The sequence below is a fragment of the Podarcis vaucheri genome (assembly GCF_965113315.1).
Source record: "Podarcis vaucheri genome assembly, chromosome: 1".
NCBI classification, from domain to species: domain Eukaryota; kingdom Metazoa; phylum Chordata; class Lepidosauria; order Squamata; family Lacertidae; genus Podarcis; species Podarcis vaucheri.
In genome coordinates, this window is record NC_138759.1 from 110,322,317 (window position 1) to 110,344,164 (window position 21,848).

General features: G+C 42.0%; 1 protein-coding gene across 8 annotated transcripts in view; it reads left to right on the forward strand.

Moving 5' to 3' along the window:
* Positions 1–21,848, forward strand: part of SLC4A10 (solute carrier family 4 member 10) — a 160,378-nt gene that overhangs the window by 35,155 nt on the left and 103,375 nt on the right. For 4 of the 8 annotated variants that reach the window (XM_082197627.1, XM_082197631.1, XM_082197628.1 and 1 more), the window contains exon 2: positions 419–514. The exons of 2 other annotated variants lie outside the window; for them this stretch is intronic. In XM_082197627.1, coding sequence (XP_082053753.1) covers positions 419–514 — 96 coding nt within the window. Of the gene's footprint in view, positions 1–418; positions 515–11,070; positions 11,687–21,848 lie in introns of those variants that run through there. 2 more of the 8 variants (XM_082197629.1, XM_082197633.1) reach the window with 1 other exon arrangement.

The window sequence follows — 21,848 nt, forward strand, 5'->3', positions numbered from 1 at the left end:
ATGCATTAATGAATGAATAAATAAACAAACATATTATTATTATTATTATTATTATTATTATTATTATTATTATTATTATATCTTTGCAACACTAAATTATGGCTTAGTGTTATGTATGGATACAGCCTGTATGTGTTCTCTACTATTACCCACTGAAACAGAAACAGCAGGTTTTGTGTCTTGTTACTGCAGGTAACATTCAGAAAGCTGATAACTATGAATTGGCGTCATTTTGTCAATTGTTTTGTCAAAGCCAGAATAATCACTTAAGCAAAATCCACATTTGTTTACCTCTAGTCTTGTTCTTTGTTGAACTCATACAATGCACCATCATCTGTGGACTTGACAATGCTTCCCTCTGATTTATTTTGAGCAAATAAGGCAAAAATGTTAAAATGACACCCCTCCTCCCATGCAGTTTTTAATCGAGCACAGAGATGAAGATTGGAGGCAGGAAAATGGTGCCCCCTCTGGAATCTACTGCCAAAATTCCACGTCTTCATGTCACTTCATGGTAAGACCAACCCGACCATCCCTGGGAATAATCATGTATGGTGACTGAACTGTTGTTCCTCTTTCTGCTCATGAAAAGAAAAATTACAATTCAGACAGATGCCAGCCATTATGAGGGGCTGCAGCACCAGAGTATAAACACTCTTGGCCACAAAGATTTATTTTTAGCTGAAGGGAAAAGCTGGAAATGGCACTGCAATATTTATACACAAGTAACTCCTGATTATGCTGTATATCAAGTTGTATAGGTTGATGTGCCTACTGGCTGATAATACCCCTAGCCCCAATAATATTTTAAAGCATTTTCTATGGTGCTTCATCCGTATTCCTGGCACACGCTATTTTATATAGAACTGTGGGAGTGCAGTAGTCTTGATGTGTTTGTATTCCCAGCTAAGAGTAAAATGACTAACATGGGCACCATCCTCTCATTCTGGCTATTATATGGTCAGTTCTGAGAGTCATCATTGAACACTTCTGATGGATTCTGAATGATCTGACTAGACCATTTTAGGCTGTGAATTTATGTGGAGTGTCTGCTGAAAAGCTTAGGTAAGTTTTGTCAATGAGATGAAGATATGTTGTCTTGGTGTGTTGGTTTTTAGATTTATATAACCTATACGTCAGGTGGTTTTGGTACATATCCAGTGCATTGCAAGCTTAATTTAAGGTGCTGGTGATGACTTTTAAAACAATGGCTCTTTTGAGACTGGATTACTTAAAAGAACTGGGTGACACCTGTATCAACTTACCTGTGCCTTAAGATTCACTCCAGAGGGCCTACTTAAGTGCACACCTATAAAGACAAGTAGACCGTCAGATACATGGAACAGATTTCACGGTGGATTTCAGCGACATGAGATTGGGCCTTGAAGACCCACCTTGTGGTCATGGCATTTGGTGGCTAGTTGTAAATTAAGCTGTAGAAATTGTTATTGACTTTTTTTGGTATGCTTATGTTATGCTGGACAATGTGGAGCTCCTTTGCTAGCTTTAGCAGTGGATGTTTTAAATGGTATTAAATTACAGTCGTACCTTGGTTCTTGAACAGAATGCATTCCGGGAGTCCGTTCGAAAACCAAGATGTGGCTTCTGATTGGCTGAAGGAGTGTCCTGCAGCCAATCGGAAGTCGTGGAAGCCGCCCTGGATGTCTGGCTTCCAAAAATTGTTTGCAAACCAGAACACTCACTTCTGGTTTTTGATTGCTCGGGAGCCAAAACGTACAAGTTCCAAGGCGTTCGGCAACCAAGGTATGACTGTACATTGCATTAGTTACATTTTTTTAATGTTTATTTTTTAAGAGTGGTATCCAGTGCTAGACCTGCTCGGAGCAGCCCCACTGAAGTTACTAGACATGACTAACTTAGATTGATTCATTCATTTAAATGGGACTACTCCGAGTTGGTCACAACCCTGTGCCACTTTGTGAAGAATGTCTCTTAGTAAGATTTCTTACATCTCTTTAATAAATAAATACAAACTTGCAAGTTTAAGAACACAATGGCTAGTACTGGGCTGTGGTGTCTTTTTAGATGCTGAAACATTGTTGTGTCATTTATTTATTTATTTTGAAAAATCAACCTTAGAACATAAAAGCCCTTGCCCACAATGTGTTTGCATGTAGAGTTAGCAGGCATGCTGCTGTTGTGATAATTCTATGTGTGAGTCGCCTCACACAATTTATGCAATTTGTAGTGAAATAAGTCTTTGCAGCCTTCCTCATAATTTTGTGCCATGGATGTCTCATCTGATGACTCGCTTGTAAAAAACCCCCACAACAATTCACCTTTGCCCACTTTGGTCCTTTTTTGTATTTGTGTGACTCAGGTTTAGTGAGTCACCTACAGTTTCCCCATTAGCCATTGTGTTCAACCTCAGGAAGTCATCTCAACACTGAGGGGATGCTTTTACTGGGAGATAAAACTCTGCTCCTACTCAACTATTGGCTGTGGACATGGCTTCAAAGCCAGGTGAGTCACTTCCTTGAGTAGACACTGATCTATATTATTAGCCTGCCTTGACATGACACCTTCTTGCCAGTGCAGGAGTAATTGGCAGATAAGTTCCCCTTGTGTTGAATAGAGGAGAGAGAACCCACCCCCATTGCCTGCTCAGAAAACTCTTTTTATGCGTAACTGTATTTTTGCATCATGTTTCATAGATATCATTTGGCAGGGGGAAACTTGAAATGTTAATGTTGGAATTACCATACTAAGATAACATGGGGGAAAGTTACTATGCAATTTAGGGGTTTATGATTGTAGCTTAAGGAAAAAAATTTACTTGAGCATCTGTAGTATAGTATATGTGTTAATATAGTTTAAGCTGCAGCCTGGTGACTGAACCCTTCATAGATGTCAAAGCTTTCAGTTCAAACCACTTGAACTGTTAGAGGCATTTTTAGATAAAAGCAAATTGTCTCCTCCTCTTCAGTGCCACCCCCCCCCCGGCATGGTGTTATTTGCTCTTTCTGGATCCAAAATGGCTGATCTCTTTTTTCTAAGATATCTTTTCAGGCTTACAGCAGGCTTGTGGTCCACAACAGTTCCTAAGGACATAATATGAGCCTGTTGCATCAGGCTAGTGACCCAAGCCTGTGAGAAGCCTGCGAGCTGGTCATGAGCACAACAGCACTCTCTCACCACTTAGGATTCGCCAAGGAACCCATATTGTCTCTCAAATCAGAGGTGGGACACAGCCACCATAGTGGGGAGCAGAAGAGCTGAAAAGAATGCCAATATATTACACATCGGGCAACCAATGTGCTGCTTTGGTTTCAGATAGTACATGGGTAAAAAGGTAAAGGGACCCCTGACGATTAGGTCCAGTTGCGGACAACTCTGGGGTTGCGGTGCTCATCTCGCTTTATTGGCCGAGGGAGCTGGTGTACAGCTTCCGGGTCATGTGGCCAGCATGACTAAGCCACTTCTGGCAAATCAGAGCAGCGCATGGAAACGCCATTTACCTTCCCGCCGGAGTGGTACCTATTTATCTACTTGCACTCTGCTGTGCTTTCTAACTGCTAGGTTGGCAGGAGCAGGGACCGAGCAACGGGAGCTCACCCCGTCGCGGGGACTCGAACCGCCAACCTTCTGATTGGCAAGGCCTAGGCTCTATGGTTTAACCCTGTGTCCCTAGTACATGGGTAGACGAGTCTAAAAAGCCTGGAACACAAATTTTCATGTCCATCTAGAGGCTATGGTGGCTCATTTACCAGTAGTCGTGTATTTAGCGTTAACTCTGGTGTATACTTAATTCTGGTGTATATTTTGCTCTAGGAAGCTTAGTTTGGTCAGAATCACTTCTAGAGTTCACATTAAGTACATTATTTCTGGTAAATGAGCCACCATAGCTGCTAGAGGGCCGTGAGAATTTGTGTCCTGGGCTTTTTAGATTTGTCTTCCCATCTATTATCAGAAACCAAAGGGGCTCATGGGTTGCCAGATGTGATTTTTGTTTCCAGCTGTCCTACCCCACTACTATGGTTAGTAGCTGTTGATTGCCTTGCCCTCCGTAAAGTTATTTAACCCTCTTATAAGAACATAGTAGCCTGAAAACATTTTATTTTTTTACCAGTCTAGGCTAGTAGCCTTTGTTTTCATACCAGCTATGGAGGTGGACCAGTGTGGGTTTGCAGGCTAGTAAAAACAGACATCACCTTCTGCCAAGCACACTGGTGGTGGAGTGACCTGCAGTGTCTCTACCACAAAGTGTTTGTGGAAACTTCCTCTGCAGGTAGCATGGAAATTAAAGCAGCCTGTTGCCTGCCTAAGGTGACCAGGTGAACATTACTTAACTGGGGGAGTCGCTTCCTCGCATCTCTTTCCCCCTTGAGATTCATCCAGTGTTTCAGAGTGGAACAAATCAATCAAAATCAAGGGAACATTTGCGTCCTCCTTACGACGTTTATCCCCCTGAGGTTCTGATAACGGTGATTCAGCAAAGTACATGACACCTCTCTCCTCAGGAAGAGAGCAAGCCAAATAATGCCATTTTTGTTTCCAGAGCTAAGCAAAACAGATTTAAAATCCCATGAGTGACCACGGGGAAAGTTGAAGCCTTGTTGAAATGGACAGCTGCGCAAAAGCACAACCGTCCTATTGTGCAACGGCTGTTCATTTCAGTGGGGCTCAAATGGAAGAACTTCCAAGGTGAATCTGACCTCACAGGCCAGATCTGTGTCCAACTCTGCCACCTTTAAGGAGGCCTCAGCTGTATCACTGGAAGCATCCTCCTCATTCTGTCACATGGTCTTTGCTTCCTAAGAATATTCTATCTATGTGATTGAAAGTGCGTTGCATTTATTCATTTATTTAGAATTACATTTATATCCCACCTTTCCTCCAAGAAACTGCAGGTGGCATACACAGTTGCCCTCTCCCCATTCATTCTCACAACACCTCTGTGAGGTCGGTTGAGAGGTGGTAACTGGACTAAAGTCTCCCAGTGAGCTTCATGGCTGAGTAGGTTTTTGAACCCTGGCCTATCAAGTCCTGGCCTGACGCTCGTAACCACTGCACCACACTAGTATGAAGCACATTCTAGAATTGTTAGGCAGAAGGAAGAATGGATTCATGGTTTACATTGCAGCTCTTCTTCATAAATGGATGGCTGTGTGGTTGTGAAGACCCTTATTCCCCTCACAGAGCTATGATTCCAGAGTTCCTTGGGAGGAGGGCTAGACTGTTAAACCACTCTGAACATACTAGCTAAGTGAGAGATACAGGGGTCTCCTAACAATTCTCACTCCCCCCTTACCAAACTCCATTTCCAGGATACCTTAAAGGAAGCCATGACAGTTAAAGTGCCATGATAGTGCTTTAAATGTACAGTGAGGATGTGGCCTTAGATAGTAACTCGACAGAATATTCTTTCTGATAAAAGTTAAGAAGATTTTGCATGGTTATATCCCATGCAAAATCATCTTAAGGGGACAAAGCATTCACTTTGTATTTTTGCAGTGGCTTAGCAACTGTAATGATTGCATGCCCTGATTTACTGGCAGCCCCCAAGATATTTGGGGCACAGATTCTAAAACTGTGGCAGTTTCCAAGTAACAAATATGCTGCTTGTTTCTTTAAGTTGACATCATGTTTACTTTGATACAGCAGACCATGCTATGCTTTGATCATTTATTTTATCTAGTACATTTTTGTCTCTCCCTCCTTCCAAGGAGATCTGGGCAATATGCATGGTTCTTTATACTTGCAAGAACCCTGTGAGATAGCTTCAGCGGAAAGAGAGACAGAGACAGACAGAAAGAAACAAATTGACCTGATGTCGGCCAGTGAGCTTGTGGCTGAATGGAGATGTGGACCTAGACTTTCCCAGTCTAACACTCCAAACACAGCCTTTCTCAGTCTTGGGTCCCCAGATGTTCTTGAACATCATCCCTGACCCTGCTAGCTAGGAATGATGGGAGTTGAAGTCTAACAACACCTGGGCACCCAAGCATAGCTGTCAACTTTTCCCTTTTCTTGCGAGGAATCTTATTCGGAATAAGGGAATTTCCCTTAAAAAAAGAGGAAACGTTGACAGCTATGCACCCAAGGTTGAGAACGGCTGCTAACCTCTATGGTTAGCCTTTCCTATCCTTGGGTTACTGGGCAGGGGCAGTGGTTGTTATGGGGAAAGAACAATGTTGCTTCAACAACAACCAGACAGATACTGAACCCTATATAGTTGCAGCAGCTATATTCCAATTCACCCACACTGAGGTTAGAGGGGCCCAGCTTGGTCCAGTAGTCTTCTACTCTAGTGGAAAGATTCTGGCCCACTGGGATCTCTTGTGATGTAGTCTTCCAAGTCCAAGACAGCAACGCTACATCCACAGGCCAGAGCTTGTCTGGTGGAAGCATTCCTGGTGCTGTTCCCTTTCCTGTGTGCCATTTCCCTTTTGATGCTATCATTGATCTTGTTGAAGAAAACAGGCTTTGACAGTTTTCATTCATGGGCTATATACTGATATCACTGAATGCTGAATTATGCCATCGTGTAATTATGAAAATGTTAAATAACTCCCTTGCAAACACCAACATCATAAACATATTTTTTTTTTTAAAAAAAAAAAGCTTGCAAACTGGCACACAGTGGTGTTTTATTTACTAATTGCACATTTTGGATGTGGGATTCATTAAAACTGGCTCAGAGTTTCACAAGCTTCATGGCTGGGTGCCTTTTCTATGCTCTGCCTCATGATGGACTGTAAATCAAGGGAAGGTGGAAGCATCTAAATCATTTCTAAAACTATCGTAGCAGATAATGTGAAAGGCCAGACCAACAGATGAATGTTTGGCATGTTGAGGAATGTTGTTATTATTTTATTTTTATATGCCACCTTTCCTTCAAGATGGCATACATAGTTCTCTTCCTCTCCAGTATATTCTCACAACAACCCTGTGAATGTAGCCTAGGCTGAGAGGTGGTGATTGGCTCAAGCTCACTCAGTGAGCTTCATGACTCAGTGTGGATTAGAATCCTGCTCTCCCAGGTTCTAGTTGGAATGCTCCAACCACTATACCACATGACCTGTTACGACCTCTATATTGGTGATGGTGCAGTGCTCAATCCCATTGTGTGGCACCAGTATAATCATCCAGATGGGCCAGTGTAAGGAGCCTTTGACGAACCACATGTATACCTGGGAACTGAACATGGTGGCCAGGTTGAAAGCCAGAGAACGTGCCTGTAGACCCAGCATAAGCACAGAGTACCTTGGGAAGCTGTCAAGGTCCCAGCAAGGTCCATTACAGCTGCTTGCTCTGGACTCTTTTTAAGGTGGCTGGATCTGGAAGCTCTAGTTTAATTCCCCACAATGACTCTGATGGGCATTCTGGGAAATTGAAGGCCTAGCTCTTTGATCAGCATCAGTCAGGTGCGTGTCATGAATTACTGGGAGCTGAGCATGGCACTGTGGATGTTCTTCAACCATCATTAGACAGTTGGGGCTAGTACTCCAAGCACTGCTACCATCACTGTCACCAAGTAACCATACCAGGGTTAACCCAACTAGGAGAAGGTCCTTCTCCTAGTTGGGTTAACCCTGGCACGTTGCTGAGGTTCAACTCAAATTTGGCATCAGCCCTGCATACATGTACCTTATTAAGCTCGTGAAATTGCAGGGGGGGGCAGATGTCAAGCTGTATGCATGCTCCCCAGATTTTTAACCTAGCAATCCCAGAGTTGAGACCTCATACAGTCTAATGGCCTTGCAGTAACTGGTAGCATTATTCTGCTTTGCTTGGTGGTACATCAACACGGGTGCTGATTGCACAGTCTGTGGGTCATGTAGGATCTCAACTCTCAGGTTTGTCGAGCTCCAGCTACCTGCAGTGGCGCAGGAGTTCTGTGTGGAAGGGAGTCTCCTGGTCCATGGCGTGTCTGTTTTAGGTCTTGCACTAGAAGAGCATCCCCATCAACCTGGTGGTGTGGAGGTGTTTTGGACTACAACGTTCCATCTGCCGCAGTTAGCGCTGCCATGAGATTGATGGGAGTTGTAATCCCCAAAAAATCTGCTGGACACAGGAGGGGACTAGATTGCTGCATGAGAAAAGTCATACCTTATCCCGTGATGGCTCGGTAATGCTCACAAGCCCTTGTATAGACAAAAACACAAAAACTGCAGAAGCCACCTATCAGAGCACTGTGAATTTTTGTGCAAGCTGTTATATACAGTGGTACCTCGGGTTAAGTACTTAATTCGTTCCGGAGGTCTGTTCTTAACCTGAAGCACCACTTTAGCTAATGGGGCCCCCTGCTGCCGCCGCGCCGCTGGAGCACGATTTCTGTTCTCATCCTGAAGCAAAGTTCTTAACCTGAAGCACTATTTCTGGGTTAGCGGAGTCTGTAACCTGAAGCGTATGTAACCTGAAGTGTATGTAGCCCGAGGTACCACTGTAATGCTGTTTTGTCTCTACTCAGTGGTTGTTGTTTTTTAGCTCACCAATAGATGTGTGGTATTCTTGATCCCCGTATCATAATTTCCATTTCTTCTTCTTCTTCTTCTTCTTCTTCTTCTTTAAAAAATGTGGCATATTTCATAAGAACATTTTGTGTTGAAGTAGGTTAGGTGAAATATCAACTAAATTTAAAACCAGGCCGACTGACTTCTCATTCTCTAGAGGGGCAAAGCATATGTTCAAGCAGGTTCTTAGTCACTGCTCTCTAGTATTAAAGCAGCAGCTTTAAGTCTGGTGCCGTGATTGTACTGGCACATGGTGTAAGGCTGCCGCCTATTTCCTTGCTTTGCTCATGGGTCCATCTAGCTTAGTATTGTTGAAACTAATTGGTAGTAGATCTCCAGACTAGAGTCTTTCCCAAGTTTTGCCTGGAGATACCAGGTATGGAACTTGAGATCTTCTCCATGCAAAAGATGAGCTCTATGACTGCCTCCTGGCTCACTGGTAGACAATTTGCCTTGCACCTGAAAGGTCCCTGGTTCAATCCCTGGCATCTCCAGACAGGGCTACGAATGGCCCCAGTCTGAAACCTTAGAGTGCTGCTGCCAGTTGTTGAAGACAGCACTATACTAGATGGACCAATGGTCTGACTCATTCAAAGCAGTCTCTTATGTGTGTGATCTTGCCTCCCAGGCTTGCAGCAAGTGTTTGGAATTATATGCTGTATTTTCTACCCAATATTATTTTGCCTGTCTTGTCCTTGCTGCTGCATGGAACAATGCATGAACTGAGACCTTGTATCTGCAAGTAAAGGATTTTAAACTTACTTAAGAGTGTGGTCTGCTCATGGTGGGAAGGGTAGAAACAGGTCAGCTGCTGTGTCTGACAACCTATATTCCTAATGCTTTACTGTGCTGCTTATCTTTGTGAGTTTAATACTCTGCTACTGGGGCTCTTGGTGTGCAAGCCACTTGTTTTGAATCCTGGTACCCAGCCAATTATTTTGTTGTTCACCCACAAATGTGGGTCCACAGGGATTCATTTGTTTTAATTCCTCACAAAAACAAACTTGGAACTGGTATTGGTTTGTGTAAGTAGTAATAGTGTGAGTGCAAAACTGCTGCAAAGTAACAACTATTATCAATGAATTAATACAGCTTCCATCATGTCTCCAGCAAGATTTGCAATGTAGCCTCAGTAGAATGGGGTTAGAGCCTGGTATGTTCCCCGCCTCTATGTCTGGACCCTAATAAAATGTTCCCTTCTCAGCTCCTGTTTGAATAGATGACATATTCTCTAGATAGGATCTCTTTTGTTTTACTTGAAAAATATAAATGCTTTATGGTCGTTCCTTTTTTGTAGTGGGCTGTAAAACTGACATTCTAATTAGGTGTAATAGCAAATGTACCTGTCAATGTTCATCATTTCATATCACCCACAAAGAACCTCTTTGGATTTAAGCAAAGGCAAATGCTCTTCCGTGTTGGATAAATGAAGTATGTGGCTTGTTCAGATGATGAGTGTTCCTGTAACCCATCTCTGTCCTCCTAACACAGTAAAGGTTAGGGGGGAAATCACACATTCATTGGCTGATCTTGGGCTAGCCACTTTTTCTGTGCCTCAGTGTTTGCCAGCTGTAAAATGGGACCAGAATGGTCTCTAAATGATATAAATGTAGTATAGTGCATGTACATGCATTCCATGTATTTTATATGCTATGCAGTTTGTGGTTTACCTTGATTCTTTTGCCACTAGGAACCAACTGAATGCATGCATCCATTTTCTTCTTGTGGCACATTTGAGCCGGGATTTTGTTGGCCTCACCACTGTTGGGCTGCCAGATTACACCATCAGTCCCACCCTCTCATTCAGGAGAGTGTCCTTATTTTTGTCTGTATGGCCACTGTCACATGCTGAGCTACAGCTGAGCCTTTTTCAGAATTGGAGTATGGCTCTAATACGACTACACTTTAAAATATTATTATTTGCTGAAAATAATATGATCACCTGCAAATCTGAAAAAAACCCCAAAACAGGTTACTGCGATCCTCTTAAAACCATTGGGAGCAAACCCACTGAAAACAATAGCATTGGTCTTGAGGATCAGCTTTTAAAAACAAACAAACAGAGCATTTGATTCACTGGGATCACAATTTAAAATGGCACAGAGTGATTTCTGCTAAAATATTGTGAGAGATAACCGTGCTACTCTTGTGTCTTGTTAATGGATTGTTCACAGCTCTTCAGAAGAGAGCAATACAATTTCTGATGGAGTGAAATGGGCTACAAGAACAGAAATACAGGCATGTGATCACTCTGTTTGGTACCCAAATACATTTGCCCTGTCATAATACTGGCATCTTTTCAAGGTATGTTGATGTCTGGGTTGCTGCCAGGGAGCAGTGCACAAAATGCAAGGAGGATACAGCTTTGTGAAAATGAGCGCGCGCGCGCGCACACACACACACACACACACACAGATATATATATGATGCATATTTTAATCTCAATGGTGTTTTCAATTCATTTGATATGATTCCAGAGGATCTTAAGTGTCCTCCTGTTTCTGAATTGCATATGATTTCTTTCTGGTAATTTCCCCATCACCTCATACTGTGGAGCTTTCCACTCAGAACGGCAGCGTTGCATGTTAAGAAGTGGTCATGCAAGCAAATTGAGATAACCTGGATATGTCATTTTGCCTGGCTTTCTCTCTCTCTCTCTCTCTCTCTCTCTCTCTCTCTCTCTGTCGCTCTCTCTGTCGCTCTCTTTCAAAGCAATGTGTGTTGCATAATGGCTGTTTTCACCTTTAATTGCCTCGAGATTAAGCAACAACCAAATCATCGTTCTCTATAATGGCAACCCGAGGATTTATAGTAACGTGAGTGGAGAGCTGAAGGATGTGGCTTGCTCTGTTCCGATGATGCGGGATTGCTCTAAGCAGCAAGCTTAGTGTTTTCTGAAAACATTAGCAGCATCGCTGATGTAGCTGTGCCAGCCTCTTTCGCTACTAGATGACTGGAACTGCTCACAGGGGGGTGGGGTGGGGGCAAGGGGACTATCTTTGAGATCCGATCTTTCGAAAGGAGCTCGCTCATCATTTGCTAAATGGAGAAACCTGATGTTTTCATTGCTGGCCCGGAAGATGCCTGAGAGATAGAGAGCGAGAGAGCGAGAGTGATGCATTGCTATAAGGCAGGGAATGCTTTCTGGGAATAGAAAGGTCATGCATCTTGGGATCGGGGAGCCATTCCAGTCTCTAACCAGTCACCAGGTATGGCCTTGTGGTTTATATTCCTATTTGTGGCTTACATTATTATTTCAAACACTGCCTTTTGCATTTCTTTTCTGGTTCATTTTAAAATGGGATCAAGTCGTCATGTTTTTTAAATGCTAGATTCCATGCGGAATTTAGACTACGGGCAGCTTGTCTTAAAATGCAAGAAGGTATATGGGTGGTTTTTTGGGGTGTGTGTGTGTGTGTGTGTATTAGAAATAAAAAGTCATAAGGGTATTTTAAAAGAGACAGCAAATATTCAGTGTGTAGATGTTGTTCTGCTTATGTCTGCTGAAACATATATGCACCAGTTCCATGGAATAAAACATCAGAACCGTGGAATAGCTCACAGCATGAATTTGGAGGTTTGTACTGCTTGTTGGGCTGACGATACAAAGGTCATTCGCACAGTGGCATGTTAATTAGGATTGCACATCCTTTTCATGAAAGCACATTGCGAACCATCCTGTTTTATGAAAAGTGGGCTGAAAACAGCCTATCACAATCAAGGCTGGGGATAAGCCATTCTGCATAAGGCATATTTTTTAAAAATAGTAGATGTAGGTTTGATTATTTTTTCAAGGCTTGACATTTACATTTCAAGCAGCTGCCTTGCTCCTCTGAAGAGTGCAAGGATCTTTCCCCCCTAACAACTTTTGTTGAGAAAAACACGCACAAATGGCTTGAGAAGCTGAGGTGGGGCTTGATTTTAAAATATTGAATATTTAAAACATTTCAAGCCCTACAAATATTTATATATTTATACTGTAGCATTCCTTATTTTTTTCTGCATTCAGCCCTCACCAATCCCATTGCTATCACAGGTTTTATAAAACCTGAAGCAAAGTTTCAGGAATGGGAAGCGGCTGGGTCTGTATTTTATGTAACCTTTCAACCACCATAGTGTCTCCAGCAGCCTATTTTGATGTGCTGGGGTGGGTGGTGGGGGGCGGGCAACGAAATTGAAAACAGTATAATCAGCTTAACCATGTTCATTGCAAATGGCGCTGAATAGCCAAAGGTAGGGGCTCTTGCTTGTGCATCGCTCATAGTGTGTAAGGAGATTATGTCTAAAAGTAGACACAAATGTGATTCCTTTCTCTCTCTCTCTTTCTGGCAATGGCTTTGAATATCAACTTAACTGCTTCCGACTTGTTTGCTGGACATTTCCATGGTAACCTGTTAGGATGTGTCATAAAGCAGTGGTTATTAAACTTCCCACCCCCTCACCCGCCAGACCATTGCTGAGGAATTGGGGCCATTTAATGATTTTTCTTCCTGTTATAGCAATTGTAAGGTGCTATGCTAGATGTTTTTCATTGTTTAACTGAGTTTTCATTGCTGCTTTCATTTGTTTTGTTGAATTCCATGGAATTTGGACTACACTATGATAAGAAATAAAAGAAGCAATTAAAAATCCAATTAAAATCTAGGTGATTGTTTAATGGGGTGGATGTGCCGTCTCCTGTCTTCAGTCACTAAACCGCAGATGACTTGACATATGCAGATCACCTGACCACTGGTGGTTCATCCACCACACTTTGGGGACCCCTGTTTTAGTGACAATAATATAAAGGGAAACATCGGTCATATTCCTGTAGCATTTCATGTACAGTTGATGTTCAGTTTCTGCAAGTGATGCTCAGATTGGTCCAGGAGGTGGGTGTTTTCTGACCCTTGAGGGCTCATGGATTTTTAAAGGGTGAATATGTTTATAATTCAGAAGGCAGATATATAAAAAGTTCAGTGGTTTGGTTATTTTAAAAAATTGACATGTATTAATTTGTTTCTCTGGTTGCTTACTTTCTTAGAAATGCATGTTGGAGACCCTGGCAGAGGTCTAAAGCTATGGCTCACGCAGGAATCTGGTCAATCATTTTTAATTAAAAACATATATTAAAACAATATTTGTTTTGTGGCTTGTAACTATAATTGATATGTTTCCTGGTGTACTTATCCAGCTTACGTTTTGATTAACAGTAGGGGAGATGAACACATTCTTAAGCTTGATTAGTTTTGGAATGGGTTTAATGTTACTTTTACAGTTGCTACAAACCATGTTTAATCATCTTTCAGAATTGAGTTTTGGAGAATTTTAATGCAAGGAGTACATTCTGTTTCTTGGCAGCTGCCTGAAATTCCTGTGGGTATTCTGGTGATCTTTCAGGCTAGTTTTGATTTTATTTTTTTTCATGAGGACCAGATCATCTCAAAATGAATATGGTAGAGCTGGAAAAGGTTCAGAAAATGGCAGCCAGGAGGATAAGTGGTCTCGAGCAACTCCTCTTTGAGGAAAGGTTTGGAATTTTTTTTTTCTTTAGGAAAAAAGACAAATAGGAGGGACACTGTGCACGGTGCAGAGAAAGTTATGCAATAAATAAATAAAATTCTCCCCATTTTGCATATTAATAGAACCCAGGGTCATCCAGTGAAGCCAAGTGGTAGAAGATTCAGGATAGACAAGAGGAAGTAGTTATTTACACAGCAGACAAGTATACATTTTGCTAATTCAAAATGTGTTGATGCCCACCAACCTAGATGGCTTTCAAATAGGATTAGCTGTATCTGCCATTAATCCGCCTATGAATGGCCAGTGGTATTAACTGTCTGTACTCAGAGCTACATGCATGTTAAAATCAATGATGTAGACTCTTCTCAATTGCCCATTATGAGATTGGTGAGCACAAGGAGCAGGGCTTTCTCTGTGGTGGCCCCTCGATTTTAGAATTCTCTACCAGCTTTCCCCTGTAAGGCTATTCCATTTCAGGCCTCCAGAAAGGACTTGATGATTCACTGGCCTGGTATGCAAGTCACATTAAGTGAAACCATGGCTTATTGTGAATGCTGATATGTTTTTATTTATGCAGTAATAAAATACAATAATACCGGCAATAATAAGCACAAATGCTTGTGAAATCTCCAAGTAGCTTTGTATAATAGGCTTAAGTAAGATTGATAGCACCACTGGAGACAGAATGAGCTATTAACTAAGATAGTTTATTAAAAGGATATTATGTACATTAAGAGAGTAATGGTTTGTTTGCTTGTTGGAAGCAGCAATAAAACAACTGTTAGCACATACAGTATCCACACTTTGAGAAGGCTCTTAAAAGAATCAAATGTGTTCAGAGTAGAATGGAAATAATATAAATTGATTGAATGCTTAGTAGAACTTAAGCATGGGCAGCGTGAACAATTATTAATTATAAACCATTTCTTGCTTTACATAGCTTTGAATCTTAGAGGAAAACTCAAGTTCTGCTATGTCAGTGTCTTATTTTATAAAACTTGAAGACTGTGTCTTTCCATCAGAACTTGGTTTCTTCTGTGTCTCCCATTGTTTTGTTTTGTCTACCATATGTCTTAATATAACTCTAGGGTTGTCACCTTTGATCAGGCAAAACAAAGGACAGGTTGGGCAAAAGATACGACATGGGGCTAAAAATTACTTTACCCGGTGCAGAAATGACTTCAAAGCAATCCATTACTCACTCTCGCTCTTTGTGGCTCCGAGTTTCAGTCTCCAACCCAACCACTGCTGCTAACAATGTTCGCACACGGTGCTGATCTTCTCCTCTGTTTCTCACTCTCTGTCCCAGGAAGGGACAGTGGCAGCTCCATCCCACCAGGGGAGCTGCTTCTGTGTGGAGGCTCCTCTTCCTTGCTCTTGTTTCTGCTTGCACAAGGCAAGTGAACAGGCAGCAGCAGTGAAGGGGAGCAGGGCCACGGGGTTTGGAGGATTCGTAGAACTGGGGAATGGGCTTCCAGTGGAAACCATTGACCAGTGACTCTGTATTTTCCAAGCATATTGCATTTGGCTGGCTAGTTTTTCAAAACAAACAAATCATTTACAAGCAATTAAAGTTGTGGGATCTCTATGAAGTGATTTGAAAATGCAAACTGAGTGTCAGAACTAAGTGTTTTGAGAAAAAAATCAGTGTCCTGTACACTGAAAGAAGAGGACTAAGCTGTAACAACAGAAGCTCACTTCAGGCTTCTCCAGCAGAGATTCCGCAGGCATCCTCACTTTTGACTTCCTTGAAGACCTTTTTATGCTGGCAAGTCTGTACAGTTGTTTAAAACGTTCTTGATTAGCCGGTCCTCTGAATGATTGTTATGCACTGTTTTTTAAAAATAGTGTTTTATGATTTCATTTCCTGCATATTGTCATACAGTTCATGAAATGGCAGTGAATAAATGCTTTTGTAAATAAATAGTCAGATGAATGCATGAGCACTCCTATTAGATAGTGAGCGCACCATTTCCGAAATATCTTAAGTGTTCTGCACCTTCCTCTCCCAACCTTTGCATACTGAACATGCAGGAAGATTCAACCTGCATTCATCTGAATGTGGTTAGACTCTTCAAGTCTATTGAGAAGCTAACTGTACAGAGTTCTGGTTCATAGGGAGGATGCTAAATGTGCTTAACTAAATGTAGTTTGAGTCACCTTCATAGGTTCAAAGAGCTGACATGCACAGGGATGATGGGGCAGACGTTGTGTGTGCACCCCCTTCACATTATAAGCCCACATACATACTTTTGAACATTTGAACAATCTTACCTACAAGGATTAACATCTGCCTTGTGTTGTCTGCTTGCTTTGAACCCCCTCTCTGGCAACCAGTTTAGCTGCTATGATGCCATGGGGTGTTAATAAATGTTCTAATGGTCCAGAAGGAATGTGGATACACAATTCACTTCCTGTGAGAGAAGGGTAAAGGGCAGAGGTGCAGAGATATGAGGGACTGTCTGCTGTCATCTGGAAAGCAGACAAGGCATGCAGTTGTTTGGAGATGGGATGCTGGACAAGCAAGGACGCTTTGGTTTGGAAGTACAGCTGGGACCCAGCATGACCCAGATGCATAGGGAATGAAGGGAGAAGGGAAGAGAGGACAGCTAGCAGAAATGTGAAGGCACAATGGTCAAATGATATGAGGGAAATGGGTGGAAGACAAGGGTAGGACATGGAGGAAAACCTCAGACGGGATTTGGGAATAATTGGTCCTTTCTGCTTTGGACAGGATGAAAATAGTGTGGCAAGGAAGCTGTGGAGGTTGAAGCGGTAATGTCAGAGGAAATGGAGAAATTGTGAATTTCACATATTGATTTGCACTAACAAGACAAATCTTTGACTGTAGGTCTTCAGTCTGTTATATCAGTCATGTGCTTATTGCTCCATCTAGTAATCTGTAATGGAAGGTTGCTGTTCTAAGGGCAGCTCATCAATATGTCTTCCTATAGGCACTCTGCTGTAACAGCAAACCATGCATGAATGTTATTAAGCATTAATGAACCTTGTGACACTTCTGCGAGCCATAAATATTTCCCTAGCTACTTTCTAGAAATCATTCTGGCACATCTGGGGAAAATGAATCTAATTCACCAGAGCAAGATGGCTTTCTGCCATGATTGGCACATTCTTTTTTTCATGTGTGGCTGTGTCTCTCAAACCTGTTGAACTTGGATCCCCTCTTTTAAACCTCCTGTAACACCTGGGTCCTTTGCTGGAGGTAGAGGTGACTGACACCACACTTTTCTTGGACTAAGCCATGTTGACACTTACTTTTGAATAGGCATGCCTAGGGTTCCATTCTAAAGCTCAGCCCGGAATTATTTTGCAATGCCAGTCAGAAGTGGCTTGCTGAGTGGGGTGGAGCCATTACGCCAGCTTCCTGCCTTACTGGGAAGGGTGAGGTGGTGGGGAGGCCAGCAAGGGGCAACTGCACTGGCAGGAAGGACAGTTTGTTTTTGCTGGTACATTGAGACTTTGTGCCGACCTCTTCACACCTCCCAAAAAGCACCAGCTGGAAAGCTAGCAGAGTGCCTCCACTCCCATTTGGTGAGCTGCTTCTGATGCTAGGGCTCAAATATATAGAGACTTAACTGATGCTTACTGTTGTGCTAATTTTATGTAAACTGGTAAATAAATACAAGGAAAAGTGGGCCTTGCCCCATGCTTTCTTCCCCTGATTGAACTACACACATCCATAGAAACAGCCTCCTGAATTACTTGCTAGATCAGTCCAATAAATGATGCATACACAATGTGCGTCTGAGTTCAGGCACTGCGTCAAAAGAAATTTTCTGCCTGTCTACATTGTGAACAGAAACAGCAATAAAACAGCATAACCAACCAGAGCCAAAGGTTCACGTATGATGCGCAAGGCATGGAACTCTGAGGCACAGACTACTAAGTTTGGAACAGACCTTAGGTAGTGTAAAGGCTCTCAGTCTGCTGCTTGGATCCATGCCTTTCTTGGTCCTCATCTTCACAGTTGCATCACGTACCGGTAGCTATTTGCTGAGGCTATTTCAGTCTTCATTAGTGTTTGGCATTTCTCCTCTGTCTGCGGTGTCAGCTCTGTGCAGAATCCCCGGACAGCAGTTTTCTTCCAAAGCCCCAGCTCAGACACTCTCTTTAAATGTGGTCTCCCCATGTCTCCAGTCCGTCGCCAGCGTTGGGTCCCATATCTTGTAAATCAGAGCCACCCAGTCACTGAAGATGTATCTGGCATGCCTCCAATTCAAAGTCTTGAATGCAGATACAATAAAAGGCTATTGTCATTCACCGTGGCAGGATTAAGAAACAAGAACAATTCAGACATAATGAAGATTCAATAAAGGAACATTGGAGGTTGTATCACTTAATGAAGCTTGACATGCTGCTCTGGGTTCCTTTGAGTGAGGAAGGGCAGGGTAGAAATGTAGTAATAATAATAATAATAATAATAATAATAGTAGTAGTAGTAGTAGTAGTAGTAGTAGTAGTAGTAAACTAATACGAATGACAGTGCACTTTTTGCCTATATGTATAGAAAGAGAAAACTGCAGTTTATGACCTTATTTCTTTTCTACAGTATATCAAAAATTGAGGGTAGGATCCAGTTAAGACAAACTTAAGGCAAGGAGAGGACCGTGAGCGATACCATGGGAGGGATGTTTCTAGGACCAAGGTGCAGCTATGAACCTTCCTTATTATTCTTGCTCTTGGATGCTGCATGTTGTTTACGTAATAATGTTATATTTATAGAATTGGAATGTGTTTTTTTCCTGTACTGTATGCTATTATATTTGCTGTTGCTTTGCTATGCTGTTACAAAATTGCTGTTGTTTTGCTGTGCTATGAAATTGTTGCTATGTATTGTTTTGCCATGCTATTATGAAATGGTTTTTGCAGCGTTTGTTTGAAATGCATCCTTGCTTCTTTGTCGTAAGCTGCCTTGAGCACGATTTCATGTGTGTGGAAAAGCGGCACACAAATAAAACAATTGAATGAATGAATGGAAACTCAAGAGTAGACCCCTTGGAACAAATAGACTGAAGTTAGCCATGCCCAATGATTTCAGTGGGTTACTTCGGGGCCATCTTAAACATGTTGCTCTGACCTGCAAGGAGCCATGTTGCTTACATGTTCCAAAATTGAAAATGCAAAGGAGGAAGATGTATGGCCAATCACGCTCACGAAACATTTTGGGATCCCAGATTCTTTCAGTCACTAAACCTGTTACTCAGAAGCTGCATGCTGATTTGTGGCCTGTTGCATAAATTCCAAGCATAGTTCTCAATGGCACAGGTAAATATTCTGCTGTGTAATCCAATACTCTGGGTATTTACCTATACTCTTGCCACATTTACCCATAAGAGAACAGACACAAATGCTACATCTACTTGATGCATGTAGGGTTTGTAGACATTTCTACATGGAAAGGACTTTCTAAAGGAAATTTGTCTTGTGCTCCATTGACCTGCGAAAGCATGGTGCTGTTGTGAGAATTTTCAGAGCTTATTTTATCTGCCTGTAATATTTTGTAGCATTCCAAGATTAAACTGACCTAGCCAGAAGGAAGGTAGGGGGTGGTAAATGAGATTAGCTTGGTGGCAGTGCTAATACTTTTCATGTGTGTGTGTGTCCCAGATTTGATTCCCAGCATGCGCCATCAAAAAGACCATGTAGCAGAGATGATGTGGATAGTCTCACCAATTTATGAAGACAGATTCATAATTGTATTGGTGGTCTACAACTTCACAAATGTTGTAAAAGGGTACATGCAAACGGTGAAATCTATATCAACATACTTCTCAGTGAAGTTCCTGGTGTGCATGTAAATATAAACCAGACTTATTGCTGGGTTTACATCTGGAGGAATGGAGTTCAAATCACCCTTAAGAGCTTTGGACAACTTCCTAGCTCTCATCGGTTACTCATTAGTAAAGGGAATAATATACTCTTCCCAAGAATGTTATGATGTTAAATGAATAATTTCTACAAATGTATAATTGTATAAAGTAAGCAGTGCTAGAGAATTCTTCAATTCTGAAGACTGTGGTACAGCAGCAAATCACTGTTTTTGAGCAAACATAAGCTGCACCAAGTTGCATTCTCCTTATGCAGTCAGAGCATTTTAATTTGGAATTAAGATAGCCTGGAGTGCATGACTCATACCAGTTTATTTTTAAACCTTAGCTTCTTTTTTACCGGCGCTGAGGGTTTTTTCTCTCCAGTATATGCACTTGTGCATGGAAAAGCCAGAAGAACTGTTACCCAATACAGTTCCTCCCTTTAATACGTGTGTGTGTGTATGTGTGTGTGTTCATGTTCTAAGGCTGCAATCCTAAACCTATTGTGGAAGGAAGCCCCATTAAACACAGTGGGCCTTACTTCTGAGTAAGGATGTATAGGATTCTGCAGCGCACATGTTAATTACCCATTGTAATGGACAAATAGCTAAACGAGTTGTCTGAGATTAGGTAAGCTTTTCTACAGCATAATTTGAAAAACAAATGGAAAAGATTTCTCTTTTGGCAATAATGTTAGTTTCATTTTGTCTCTGTGCATGCAAACACATAGATATATATATATGTATTATGGGTGTGTGGGGAGACACAACAGCAACCATCTAGTTGGAGTTTGAAATAAAATATGGAAACCTACACAGATCCCTGTAGGTATCAGCGTAAACCTGTGGTTCTTGGCCAAATTACAGTTGCCTTTTTTTACAGAGAAGTCTGCCTGTCAATTCAGATATATTTGGTTGGAAATGTTCCAACCTTCCCGAACATGTTGGTACACTCACAATCTTAAATCCTGTAGGATTGTTAAAACTCCCATTTATACTTAATTTTGGGCAGAAACTTGCTAATAAATCAGTGTAGGAGGAATCCCATAGAAGGGAAAGATTAGTATGAGAGCTAGGAAGGGATATATTTGGGGTGAGCATGGACTGGATGTATGTTTGAGTGCAGAATTTTGATGACGCAGGGGTGTTATTCTCTTGATCCTTTGAGCCAGGCCCTAGATCCCTTGCCCATTTCCCCTTTTAAGAAACAAGTTAAAAATGGGTAGCTAGCCATGCTGCAAAGTCCACTGCCATTGAGACCCCAGCAGCCTGCCATCTTGGCCTGCCCATAGCTACTCAGTACATTAATGATGAGGATGATGTTGCATATGCATTAGTTGTTTTCTCAGAGTGACCTCAAGCTGCTTACCGCAAAATGGATTAAGAACATTGAATAAAAATCTAAAAAATCAACTATACAGATAAAAGGGCAAGAATTGAAGATCCTTCCCCGCTGGAAGAGGCCAAAATGCCAGCCTTCAAATAAAGGGCAAAAGCTCATGTAAAGAGAAAAGTCTTTGCCTGATGCTTAAAAATAGACTTTTATCCAAATTTGTGTCAAGGCCCTGTGCCCAGAGTCTGTTCAGTACCTTGCTGCAACTCTGCTAATGATGCTAGAAGAAAGGGAGAAACCCCAGTGTATCGGTGGATTGATGGAAAGGGGCCAAGTACTGGCATTGCTTGTAAGAGGTAATAGTGTGTGTGTGTGTGTGTGTGAGAGAGAGAGAGAGAGAGAGAGAAGGGGGGGGCGGCGGCTAGCAAGTAGCCAGCCTTTGCTTCAGGGCATTATGAGAAATGTAAATTAAGACCCCCCAGTGGGAGCTGCTTTTTTCATTTCCCACAGTCTCCTAGAGTGATAATGAATAATGAATACGTGTCATGGCTATTTAAGAATTGCTCATAGTTTCCTACATCCACTGCCAGGTAAGCCCACAGCTATGGTGCTTTGACATAAGAAAGGAACCACTAGAGGGCACTTTCCTGAGGGGCTCTCCATGCTTGGAACCAACCCTGGGATGAATGATCTGTAGGCTCATAAA